At 37.8% G+C, this 13,693-nt stretch overlaps 1 protein-coding gene across 4 annotated transcripts in view; it reads left to right on the forward strand.

The window, feature by feature from the left end:
- Nucleotides 1–13,693, forward strand: part of rnf216 (ring finger protein 216) — a 152,089-nt gene that overhangs the window by 20,690 nt on the left and 117,706 nt on the right. For all 4 annotated transcript variants that reach the window (XM_052022356.1, XM_052022353.1, XM_052022354.1 and 1 more), the window contains 7 exons: nt 2,123–2,247; nt 4,362–4,979; nt 7,663–7,739; nt 8,616–8,706; nt 9,551–9,715; nt 11,875–11,989; nt 13,039–13,178. In XM_052022356.1, the coding sequence (XP_051878316.1) occupies nt 2,123–2,247; nt 4,362–4,979; nt 7,663–7,739; nt 8,616–8,706; nt 9,551–9,715; nt 11,875–11,989; nt 13,039–13,178 (1,331 nt within the window). The remainder of the gene's footprint in view (nt 1–2,122; nt 2,248–4,361; nt 4,980–7,662; nt 7,740–8,615; nt 8,707–9,550; nt 9,716–11,874; nt 11,990–13,038; nt 13,179–13,693) is intronic.

Genomic DNA, 13,693 nt, shown 5'->3' on the forward strand with positions numbered 1-13,693 from the left:
TCTGTTACAATATTCATTTAGACTGATCTATTTCCAAACTCCATTTATCTTCATTTCTCTAAAACAAGCAAAAATAAACTACTTGTCTCAATTTTGAAACTTTCAAATGACTTTTAGCTTTGACTTTTTGGGCAAGGAGTTTCTGATGGTCACTATCTTTCGCAGTTTAAGTTGATTCCAATTGCATTTACAAAGTTCATTCAGCATTATCAAAGTAATGTAATAAAGGCATCCCCATTTCAAATGTTTTTTCAGAGTTTCCATCCTTTATAATTGCATCATTTGCTTCATGGCTGATCGATATATCGTGAAAGTATATCTCAAATGCTTTTAACCTTTTGTTATCTAGTCCAGTCAGTTTGTTTTTCTGAAGCTTATTTTTCCAGTTTATACAGTTCTTGTCTGAGTATAATCTTGCAGTGACAAATGCGCTCTTTACAAGACTCATCATGGTGATAGATCCTGGAATACTGGCATTCATTTGGTTGAGGTATACAAATGAAGAATACAGCTATTTAAATCTTGCCTTTGTGATGTGGTCCAACCTCAGACTTGAGAAATCTGGAAAAACTGCATATGTGTGCCTTCAATACTGCAGGCATCTTGGTGAGATTGTCAGTTATGGCATTTTCTTTCTTTGGGCTTTGACCTAGTAAGAGTGGGATTGATAAATCAAAACTTAAGGTCAAATAACCCCTTGCTTGATTGGTGGTGGGGGGAGAGACACTTCCAGCATTCCATCATGAGACTGATGAAATTCATAGTTATGGTTAAAAGGAGTGCAAACTGTCTCGCTCAGTTCTTCTCTGGTTGCTTGTTGAGCCAGTGCATGCTCACTCCATATTTTTTAATGTTGTATTGACCTGTGACACTCCTGCCTGTCCCATTCAACTTTGTGAAGGAATTCCACAGGAACACTTGCATAAAATATAATTGGGACAGGAAGTTGCATTCTCAGTAACATGGCCTTTTCAGTGGAAAGAGAAGTGTTACTCACAGGTAGCAGGTGATGCAGGCAGAGCATTCAGATGGAGAAAACAACATTTGGGACAAGTGGAACTGGAGCATGATGCCAGGGTAAGGCATGTGATGTAGGGATATTTACTTGGGACAGGTGAGTTTTCCACAACTAAACTGGAGTGGAGGCCATTTGACCAGGGATAGAAAATATGTGGAACCTTTTGTGTGACATTACAACATCTATTTAGAGAGGCAGAATTGTAAGCTGTGATCTGCTACCTGCATCCATCTGTCAGCTATTTTCTAGTCTTCAGAGTTTGAACCAATTGAAAGGGTCTATTGTTTTTAAGTGAGGCTTAACAAGCATTCTGCAGGAACCAATGCATTTTAGACTATATCTCCTTTTCTGTTTTGATGTGACATTGAGAAGCAGATGAATATCACAGACTTCCTGTATAACTGGCAATGAGTCCTGCCATATGGTTCATAACAGCATGTTCTGTTTGTTAGCTTTTCATCAATCTTTCTGTGGAGGGAGAAAAAAAATTCACACTGCTGGTAAATTCAATAAAATTTACTACTTTTGAGTGATAATTGTGTTATTATATTTAATCCACTAAACGGGTGGAAGATGTACTTCTCTACTTGGAAAGGAAAACCACTATTAGATGCACGATATACAGTTTTAGAAAAGTTATGTTAATATACTTTGGAATACAAAATCGTTCCATTGTCCTCATTAGCTTTGCTTCAGGCCTGGGCCATGGAAACTCATAAGCCCTTGACTTCAGCTTTGAATGTATCCCTACTTTGTTTGTGGTAGGGAGATCCATCCTACATTTCCCAGTTATTTCCTTCGAATATAAACCAGAAAATGATGGAAATGGCATATCTAGGGAGAAATAGAGTTTGGGTAATCAGCCTGAAGCCTTCTGTTTCTCTCTCTACATTTGCTGTTTGACCTATTGACAATATCGATTTTTATTTCAGTTTTCCAGCATCTGGAGTGCTTTGCTTTTGTTCCACTTTTTTTCAACAAACTGATCTAAGGCCTGTTTTATATGCTAGCCGTGGGCAACACTTAAGGAGAGTTTCAAATGCATATTAAAAATTTTGAATGCATTTTTAATTTATAATCATTGTTTTCCAATTTCTGTTACAGTATGGAGAGCCCCTCGCAATACACCAGTCATCACCATCTCTGACGATTCTGACTCGGATGATGAACCATCAGTTGTGTCTATCGAGAATAAACTGACAGAAGATCAAGATGTTGTACTAATTGAGGTTTTGTGCTTTTTTTCTGTCTTCTACTGTTAGGAAAGAGATTAGGACATGTGCATTATTACAAACTATGCAATGATTCTTCAATAACTTGTAGGAAATGAGCCTTTAGGAGTTTGCATTATCAATGAAAAGAAGCAGTTGATCACACAAAGGAGAGAAAAAAAAACTATATATATAAAGAAGTGAGTAGAAAAGTGTTCATTTGCATTTCGAATGGTTATTTGTGCTATATCATTCTGCTTTAAAGGATGAATACCATTTTTGTTTTTGTGTCATAGTTGCATGTATATTGATGTTGAATAGTTATTTGATGTTGGCTTGGTCAGAAGGAAAGAGATACATGTTGTCCCCCCAGCTTACGGCAGGGTTCCTTTCCTGTGAACTGTTCATAACCCGAACAGTTCGCAAGTTGGAAATACAGCCATGAACTGAGTTTCCAAGTGGGATAAGATGCCTGCAGCTCCGCAGCAGCTGGCAAATCCATCTTGCTGCTTTCCAAAAGGTTTGTTTGTACGTACGGGCTACGGAAGTGGGGCACTCGTGTGCTGGAGAGGACCTGTACTTGTATACTTACAAAGAGCTTGTGTGTGATGTAAGATAATTGAAACTCTGATAGAATTAAATCTTTTATTGTTCAAGTTGAGTAGATGTGCATAACAACTTTTACGAGCCACTAATGACCTTGTCAGCCTCTCCACCCCCATCCCTTGCAGGCCACTGCAATCTCTTTCTGTATTTTGGTCTACTTTTTCTTTCTTTCCCAAGAAATCTTTACGTCATTTTCAGGCCACAGATCCAAGCCACCTGGTATACCTTCCAGAACTAATACATCTATCTGCTCACTTGGTATACTGAAGACCTTTTCTCTAAACTTTGTCTCCTACTTAAGTATTTTGTATTGGCTCGTTGTCAAATTATACTTCTGTAAAGTGCCTTGAGATATAAAGCTAGATTAAAATACTATGAGTTGTGGAAACATTATTTAAGCAAAGATGTTTGAGATGTGGATGTAAAAATGAAAGTAGAATTGTGCATTCGTACTTTCAGATGACACTAAGTTAAGCATGAGTAGTGTGGATGAAGGTGGAAGTTATAAGAGGATGTAAAGTGGATTTGCAAAACAGGTATGAAGGTAGCTCTATTTTACCTATGTAAGACAAATTGGAGAATTTTAGAATGGCTGCAGAGTTGGAAATTGTGTATGCTCAAAGTGGTTGGGGTATCTGTATACTCAAATTACTAAAAGCTGGTGCCAGGATCAAAACCAGTGGATTTAGGGTGCAAGGTGGGAAAATTGTGCTTCAGTTAGATGAAGCTTTTGCCAGGGCCCATCCAGATATTGAATTCAGTTCTTAAGAGCAGTTTTCTACATTCATCTTGTAAAGTGTGGAATACAGATTCATAAGAGTGATATCAAGGTTAAAAAGCTAAATCAGAGGACAGGTAGCCTAAGCTGGGGTATAGAAAATTGAATGGTAATCTAACCAAGATATTTACAATGGTAAATAGATTTAATATGGTAGATGAATCTTTTCTTATTGAATGAATCTAGATCAAGAGGAGCATTATTTCATATTAAGAGCAACATTGAAATTGGGTAACGTTCTTTCACAGCATCTGTAGAAATTAAGAACTTGACCAAAAGAGTGTGGCTGCTAGAGTGGTTGAATCTTTCATAACTGAGATTACTGAATTTTGTTTGGGAAAGGTCATCAAGAGAAATGGATCAATGGGGTTCAGGTACTGTAGTTATGATCAAAGGTCATTGACCATGTTACCTTTCTTTATAGATGCTGCCTGACCCGATAATTTCCAGTATCTGTTGTTTTGTTTTAAGCATTGCAGTAGTTTGCTTTTGGAGCTTTGTAATTGGTATCAGAATAGAACTGGATGATATCTTGTGTGTTTTTGTTTCAGGGAAAGAAATGTAGGCCTGTATTTTCCTTGGGGCTTCTCCCACTCTGCTACTCCAATTTTGGCAGGAATTTGGTGGAAACTTCTGTTACAAACAATCTGGGATTATCCCAAAGGAAATATTCCCCCTTTTTTTTTTGCAAAGCTTGGCTGTTACCATTCTTGAATTAACTAGTACTCCCCTGTCAAATACTTTTCAGACACCAGTGAGACAAATTCGACCTCCTATCATCATCCAGCCTGCATCCGAATGGCAAAAAGTTCAACAGGGAGATCAACCAACGGAAAACCAGGGAGCTAATGGAAACGTCCATGAGGAGAGGAACTGTATCATCGTGACTCAACATAATCAACATAAACTTGTGTCAGATATTGGGGCTCGGGTAGAACCAGTTGAAGCCCATCCTCAGCCAGCCAAGAATGTGGAGGCTGTCCCAGCTGCAGAGCATTGCCTTGAGCAAAGGAATGAGGAACAAAATTGGGTGGATCCTGGAGCAGCTGCCGGTCCCAGTGAACCTCCAACTGGGCAAGCAAATGAAATAGAACTACTGGACACTCCAGTTTGTTCAGCAACAAAGACAGTGGGAGCAGAGCAGGAAGAAGCACAAGTGAATCTGGTGACGGAGCAAGATCCTGTATTACCTCAGCCAGATGTGGTACAGGAAGCTCTCAGAGATGAGATTCAGCCAATTAATAATCAAATTGTGCAAGAACAGCAGAGGGAAGACTCACTAGATAATATAATAATGGACTTGGAAAATCTTGAGGATGCTACTGGAGAAGGCAACGAACTCTTAAAGTCACTAGTGAAAGAAACAGTAAGTTCTGGCCATCTGTTAATGAGTCTCCTTCAGTTTAGTGTATTTAGCCTTTATGTTGAACATCTAAATTCTTTCATAATTTGCAGTTAGTTTACAATGGAACAATCACACCTCTGCACCCTGCTTTCTATTAGGTACTGTCTGTAGTTCAGGGCACAACACACCAAACTTGAAACGCAAGTGCAGAACTTAAAATTTTACCGCACATTTAGTACACTTTGACAGTGCTGTGAAGAAGTCTTCACAATGATGGTGTTTGCTGAATTTTGTGGGTGGATGTTAACCTTTCCTGATTAGTCATAATGAGGTGCAACACAATTACTGCATCCACACTGACCTTCAAGCACATATTTACACAAATCCTACCCTAACCTATTTGTTTCTCCCCAGATTCCCCTTTCATCTACTTCACTGCCCCCCCCAACCCCCAGATTCTACAGCTTAACCCCACTAGAAGCAATTTGCAGTAGCTAATTAACTTACTAACCTGCGTGCCTTCAGGATGTGGGAGGAAACCAGAGTACCTAGAAGAAACCCACACAGTCACAGGGAAAATATGCAAGCTCCACATAAACATCAGGGACAGGATTGAACCTGAGTCACTAGAACTGTGAGGCAGCAGCTCTGGCTGCACCACTGTGCTACCCACTCATAGACTGCATTATTCTATCATGAACCGAAAGGCATTAAATCCCCAGGATACAGTGACCTGCATGTTAATGTTTTGAAAGAGGTGGCATCAACAATCGTGGATGCACTAGTTCATATTCTCCAAAATTCCATAGATTCCAGACAGCACAAAGGTAACCTCGCTTTTTTAAGAAAGGAAAGAGATGGAAACTGGGGAATTACAGATCAGTTAGCCTGACGGTGGCAGTTGGGAAACTGCTGGGATCTATTATTAAGGAAATGGTATCAGGGGACTTGGAAAATAATAATGGACTTGGGCAGAGATGACATGGAGTTATGACAGGGAGAGTATGTTTGGAAAGTGTTAGTTTTGGGGAATGTAACTAATAGAAAAGGGCAAGTCAGTCTTTGTGTAGCTGGACAAGGCCTTCAATAAAGTGATGTGAGGTTATTAAACAAAATCAGAGCATGTGATTTGACATAATATAGTAAACTGAATGAGGATTGATGGACAGAAAACAGAAATTGAAGTGTTTTTGCATTGTAAGTTTGTGATAAGTGGGGTGTTGCAGGGATGAGTGCTGGACTTACAGTTCGCATTCTATTTCACTGATTTGAATGAGTGGAGATCAAATGTAATGTAGCTACATCTACTGATGATACAAATCTGTGTGGGTTGTGAGGGGAGGATACAGAGGTGTTGGGGGATGCAGACAGACTAAGTGGGTAGGGACATGAAATATAATGCAGAAAAATATGAAGTCTCTCACAGGAATAAATAATAGAAAGATACTGTCTTTGTTAGATAGTGGTGGCTGAAAGGTGTTTGTGTTCTGGGGGATCCAGATGTTCTTGAAAACAAATTGTTGAAAGTTAATATGCAGGTTGAGCAAGCATTGAGGAAGGCAAATATGATATTACAAGAATAATTGAGTACAAAAACAAGGGTGCCTTATTGCAGATATGTCATTTCCTTGTAAAATCACACTTGGGACATTGTATCTTGGCCTGGTCTCTGTATTCAAGACAATATTCTCACAACAAAGAGTGCAATACAGTTCACCAGAATGATTTCTGGGGTTTGTCTTATGAGGCGAGATTAAGCAGACCCATGATATACTCAGAGTTTAGAAGAATGAGAAATGATCTTATTGATGCATGCAACCATTCAAAGAAAATGCATTTGTATGATGTAGAAAATGTGCTTATCATAAATGACTAGTGTAGAATTTTACAATCTTTGGTGTATTATGAACAAAGAATCCTCTTTACAGTCGGCACTGAAGGACCCAAATGAATTATATTGCTCTTTGGTGACTTATTAGTCTGTCCATCTTATGGAATTTGGGTTTGAGTCCATTAACCTAATGTTGTCAAAGTCTTTGGTGTCTACAATGGCAAGAAATGAAATGATGTTTAAACTTGAATGACATCTGCCCATTTTCTGAGGAGGCAAACTTCAAATTATCTACTTTGAGTCATAGTCATACAGCACGGAAATGGGCCCTTTGCCGCAACTGGTCCATGCTGACCAAGATTCCCATTTGAAGCTATTGTCATTTACCCTCTCAAACTTTCCTATCCAGATACCTCTCCAAGTGCCTATTAAATGTTAATTTACCTGCCTCAACCACTTTCTGTGGCAGCTCATTCCATATATGGACCACCCTCTGGGTGGGAAAATGTTGCCCTTCAGGTTCCCGTTAAATCTCTCCCCTCACCCTAAACCAATGTCCTCTAGTTCTTGATTCCCCGACCCTGGGAAGAAGACTGTGTGCATTCACATTATCTAAGCCTCTCATGATTTTATACACCTCTCATGTGATCACCCCTCATTTTCCTACTTCACAAATAAAGTCAATCTGTAAGTAGCTTATTCAAAAACTTCAGTGCCAGGAAATGAGTCAAGACAGCAATTCCCTTTTCGGTGACTATAAACAATAAAAGTTGTATTTGTTTTGGGGCAGATAAATTCTTCACATTAATTATCTTTATTTTGGCATTTTTTAATCAAAATTGAATTTTAATTGAACTTAAATTTTTCGTGCAGGTGAATCTGTTTCCTGAAATAGAAGAACAATTTGTTGAAGAGCTGATTACAACACATGAAATCTGGGATTTAAATGTGTACGTATGTTATTGCTGTTTTATGGAGATTAACAAAAAAATTATGATTAATGGACAATGAAGATATGTGGCACTGAAAGTTTAACCAGTTTTAGTCTGTCCTGTTTCCATTCTGGTAGCTCACCTCTGAAATCGCTTAAGTGACTTGAGAATAGAATCAACAATATGTTATAATGAATAACGAACTTTAAAACTAGAAATTGTTACCGAAGAGTAATAATTTAGCAACAATAGTGCTTGTCCAAAACTCATTTGTGAGAATGGTTGGGAAATCCTGCACCTATGTTTAACCTTGGACACTTAGTAAGAGACTTGTCAGACTCGACCCTTTTTAAAATTCTATCTTTCTTGTTGAAATGCTATTTTGTAAACTGAACATGATATTAAGAGGATGAATTACTACCACTTTTCAGTTTTTTAGCTCCTTTAGTTTTATTAGAACCTTCTAGTTTTAAGCTTAAGATTCCCTGAAATGTAATGTTATTCATAACCATCCAATTAGAAAAAGTGAGCTAACACTCGTTCCTATGGAGATGAAGATATGAGATTCGAAGTGCCTTGGATGAACAGCAGATGATTTCTAATCAAAGCATTGGTTAGGGACAGATAGGATATCTCAGGAGAACTACTTTTAACAAATGAGGATAAGGTATTTTTGAAAATAATGTTAGCCATCACTGAAATTTCTTGAGTCCATGGGACACAGTCATCCCTTCCCTTGTATCCATTTGTGCATTAATTATATATACTGAGTAAGCAAGAATCAGTAATTAGATATCTTGGAATGGAGGGTTCTGTTCTTCTGAAATACAAAGCTAGTTACTTGCAATTTTATCTACATAAAACTGCGTACCAATGTTTCATTCTTATTTTCAGCTTGTGCAACCATCTCCTAGAAAATCCTGATTATCCGAAGAAAAGTTTAATTTTCACACACAACAGCAGTTTGCTTGAAAGTAATGAAGAGGTAACTTGGCTTATTCTTGCCAATTGATGAGGAATATCTCTTTTCTCCAGATACCAGGATGCCAGCTAGGTTTCACTGCGGTACAATGCCTCATAATTGTCTCTTGTTGGTATAAATAGAGCCTAGCTTATCTTATTCTGGCTAAGAGAATAGGAAAACCTTATCAGAGAATTAGGAAAGGCTTGTTTTGGCCATCATTTCTTATTGTTTGACTTCGATTAATAATTTGTTTTCGGTTGATGGGAAAAAGGACTTGCATTGACATAGCATCTTTTGTGACCCAGGGGAATCCCAAAACCACTTAAGTATTTTTTAAATTTGTTAGCTGTCTGCATTGTAGAAAACATGGCAGTCTATTTGTACACAGTAACCTCCCATAAACAGTGTAATGTGATAATGACCAGAAAACCTGTTTTGTGATATTAAGAGATTTTTTTTGTATTCCTGCTCTTTGTCAAAATATATCTATTATGCAAGTACTTGGGAGGTAAGCAGAGTCTTGGTTTAATGTCCCATCCAAAACATGGCACCTCTAATGCTATTGTCAGCCCAGAATTTAGTGCTCACAAATCCAGAGTGGGACTTAGGACATTTACTCTGAGTCAAAAGGTTATAAACCTATCAGCTGAGCCATCACTGGCACATTCAGACACTTGCTTATTCATGCATGTGCATTCTTCCCAGCGTAGATATTCACAAACACTCTCCCCAATGCATACTCAATGACAATAGCAAAAAAACTTAGTCCATGCTTATAAAAATCATTAATTTGTTATTTGTGGCTGTTTTCCCCTTGGGTAAATGATAAATATATAATTAGTGGTATATATTTTCTGTTGAACAGAAACCCAAGATCGATTTCTTTGACTTTTCAAAGCTTGCACCTGTGAACCAGCAATGTTTTCTTCAGGCTTCTGACCTCCTCATGGCAGATTTCAAAATGCTCAACAGTCAAGACATCAAATGGGCTTTACATGAGCTCAAGGGACACTATGCAATCACCCGCAAGGTTTGTGTGTTTTCTTGAGGGACATTGTTTCTCACTTCCCATTCTTGGTTTGTTTTATTATTGTTTGAATGAGCATATCTAAAATCCGTGCTGGTGCTTTGTATATTCCCGGCTAATTACACTGCAATGTGCAATTCTTATACTCAGGAAAAAAAAATATATACATCTGTGAAGCAGATGAAACTTAATGATGTGAGGATTGTGCAACCTTCTGTTAATGTGAACAAAAGAGCAGAATCAGAAGTTATGGTTTGTGGTAGTAAAGACTGGAAATTGAAGTTCGCAGTTTACTGAAGTTGGAATTGGTTTATTATCGTCACTTGTACTGAGGTACAGTGAAAAACTTGTCTTGCATACCATTCATACAGATTAATTCATTACACTGCATTGAGGTAGTAAAGGTAAAACAATAACAGAAGTGCAGAATAAAGTGTCAAAGCTACAGAGAAAGTGCAGGTAGACAGGTGCAAGGTCCCAAAGTAGATTGTGAGATCAAGAGTCCATCTTATCGTACTCGGGACCCGTTCAATAGTCTTTCAACAGAAGGATAGAAGCTGTCCTTGAGCCTGGTGGTACATGCTTTCAGGCTTTTGTATCCCCTGCCTGATTGGTGGGGGAAGGGAGAAGAGAGGAAGTCTGGGGTGGATGGGGCCTTTGATTATGCTCGCTGCTGGAGGGGATGTCCACGGAAGGGAAGCTGGTTTCCATGATATGCTGGGCTGTGTCCACAACTTGCTGCAGTTTCTTGCTGTCACGGGCAGAGCAGTTGCCATACTAAACTGTGGTGCACCATAGAAAACATTCTATCTGGATGCATTGATTAAAATTGGTGAGGGTTGACAGGGACATGCCAAATTTCTTTAGCCTCCTGAGGAACTGGTTTTAAAAATGGACTTTATCCACCAATTCAATTAATTAAAATGAACAGTAAGACATTGGTTTTGTTCCTTGTATCCTTTTTTAAAGGCTGTACCATGTCTTATGTAAATTAATATTTAGGTTAAGCATGTACATTGCTTGTGTGTACACTTAACATGCTGGGTGAAAACGGAGCTGACTACCTTTCCTTTTGTTTGTTAATCAATTACTTGCTTCCCTGGTAGCATCCAGGACAGGTTGAATAAAGGCAAACTAAAACAGTTTAATTTTGACACACATTACCAGGGAACATGAAAAATTTTGTTTGAAAGTAAAATTTCTATTGTGGCTTGAATTCCTCCAATTAGAAGATGAACTAAGCACACCTGGAAGGTTTAAGAAACAATTCTGTGCTGAGTTAGCTGATCTCATCTGGAATATTGAAATCATGCAATAATCAGACTGGTTAGTGTAGGGGAAATATAAGCCAAGTTTCTTGCTTTTGATTATAATCTCTGCCTTAAAAAAAAGTCATCTGCAAGGTTATCAAATGAAGGTAGAATTAGCTGAAGTAATTGATACTATCTGACACTCATGGAATTGCAGCTGAAAGTTGTGCCCAATCATCTTCAGCTCTGCAGCCTTTCATAATCCTGCAATTCTACCTCCTGTTCGTTGTGTTTTTTTTCCATCAATACACCTTTTGCAACTGCTTTTGGTTGCTAGAGCCCTAAAGCTGTGATTTCCAGTTTAAGGCCTCTTTCTTCTGTTAAGATGCTCCTTAAAATATATCTCTGTCACCAAGCTGTCTATCATCTGTCCTAATACTTGCAGAATAAAATTCTGTGGGGCATTCTCCTAAATTCAATATAAATGTTAATACTTTTAAAGGAAGAAAGCACGAAATAAAACTAGTGAGCAAAGAAAGAAATAACATTTGGTATTGTAGCAATGAACTTCTGGAGCTTGAATGCTTGGGTCACATAGAAACATTGTCTAAATTGTGGGAATAAGCAAGGCTGAGTGTAAGTAATGCTAAAGTCAAAATTATTTTGTATTTGCTGACTTCCATAAATAATGAAATTGTTTGGTTTCAACCCTGAGCTCTATGTAGCAGGGTAGGTGATTAACATGTTGATATGTTTTTTTTAAGTTGCCACTCTTCACACAAGCAGTATTAGCACCGTGCTTTATAGTTGTGATTTATTTATGAGCTTAGATTTTTGACTGACTAGACGATTTTGTTCTGTGTATAACAGCTGGTGTTTTAGCCTTTTTTCCTCCTCTGGTTTATTTTGTAGGCCTTATCAGATGCCATTAAACAATGGCAAGAAAACTCACCACAATCCAGTCAGAAAAAGACCAGACGAAAAGAAATGAGCTCGTCTAATTCAATCAGTTTCAAATTTGAACAAGGTGAGAATTGAAAGCTGCCACAGTGTGGAGTGCCCATTCTGTAAGTTCTGATAATTAAAAATGGGTTAGTGTCTCTTGAAAGAGTGAAGTTTAATTTTTTAATGCTGCCTGTTATTTTTAAGTGAATGGAATGGCCCCAATTCTATTAACATTTTTATTTAAATAATTTAGAAAAGAAATCTCATTTAATTGACACAGGTGGTATTAATATACTCAATATATCACACAACACTGCTGAATGTCTTTCATATTTAAGCATAATAAACTTTTAACATCCTAGTAGTTTCTATGAAATTGCAAAAATTGTCATGTTTTTGTATTATGTTACTGAAATGGTTCTTAATGAAGTTTTGGTGGTCATGCTGAAGAATTGCATGAGTAGCTTCAAATTATTTGTGTATTTGCTCTCTGGAGTTTTCAAAACTCTTGCACTAAAAAGCCATAGTGGCAACTTCATGTAACAGCCTGGGAAGAATTCTCCAGTAACTAGGGAGATGTGTCCTTTCATTAAGCTCAATGATCCTTGTGCAGCTGTGTATTCCATACATTGGAAAAATAAAATCTTCCACGATCAGCATTATATCAGAGGCCAGATGGTCTTGCCATAATTTTCTCATTCCACTGTTAATATACTACTAATGGTTTTAAGTATCTTAAGCCATTTTAAGGATTCATTTTGTGTACCTCATTCACTCAAATTCATTTAAAAGTGAAGAGTTGTCTCTTTGCAAGAAAAAATAAGAATCTGGGAGCCAAGTGCAGGTAATTCCCACGTTACGGTGATTGCATTCCTAAAAAGCAGTCCATATTGCAATTTACCATAACACGAAATTGCGTCATCTGTGCATCTGTCGTGAAAAATGAGTTGGAAAAAAGTGTTGGATTTATTTACCTTTTTTTTCACACAATTTCAATGAGAGTAAATTTTATTCCATATCTCTGACTTTTGGGAAGTGATTTGTGAATTCTTAGGGTGACCAGCTGCAACATGGGTGTTGCCTGTAGAAGTTGTGACCTGTCCTTCTCACTGTACAATGTATTTTTCGAAGGTGCCTTTAAAAGAGAGAGACAGATGCGCTTTCTGGAAAACAAAAGACGACACTGGAGATCATATGACCGGGATGGCCTTCATCCACTAGTGCGACAAGAGCTGGAGTTTTTCCATCAGAGGATGAAAGAGATGGAAGAGGTAATTGACATTTTCATCAGTAAAGTATAAACTAGAGAAATGTTATTGGATTCTAAGTGCCAGATTAATGTTCTGAAAATTTATCTGGTATCAGATCTGTAGAGGACTGTTTTCTTTAGTAAATTATGTCCAGCTGCTTGGTATTGCATTTTTCGTATGACAATGACAACTGCCTCATCATCTTAGACAAAGAATGTCTTTACCTATTTATTTCTTGTGTGTATTTCCCATTTGAAAATTAACTTCATCACACCTCTACAATTTTCCTTGGATCCAAATGTCTAAACTGTATCATCTTTTATAAACTTGCATCAGTTATATTTTTGTGCACTTCCCCTGTCACCCCCAGTTGAAGTATGGTGGTGTGCTTTCAAAACCACACTTGTTTAAAATAGGCAGCAATGAGGTGTAGTTTTTGTTGGTAGAATATTAAATGAAAATGGGCATGGCTCTGTGTATTCTGATTATTTGATGCTAATCATTCTTTTCCTATCTCTCAATTCCTCCCCATCCAC

The sequence above is a fragment of the Pristis pectinata genome, chromosome 8 (genome assembly GCF_009764475.1).
Source record: "Pristis pectinata isolate sPriPec2 chromosome 8, sPriPec2.1.pri, whole genome shotgun sequence".
NCBI classification, from domain to species: Eukaryota; Metazoa; Chordata; class Chondrichthyes; order Rhinopristiformes; family Pristidae; genus Pristis; species Pristis pectinata.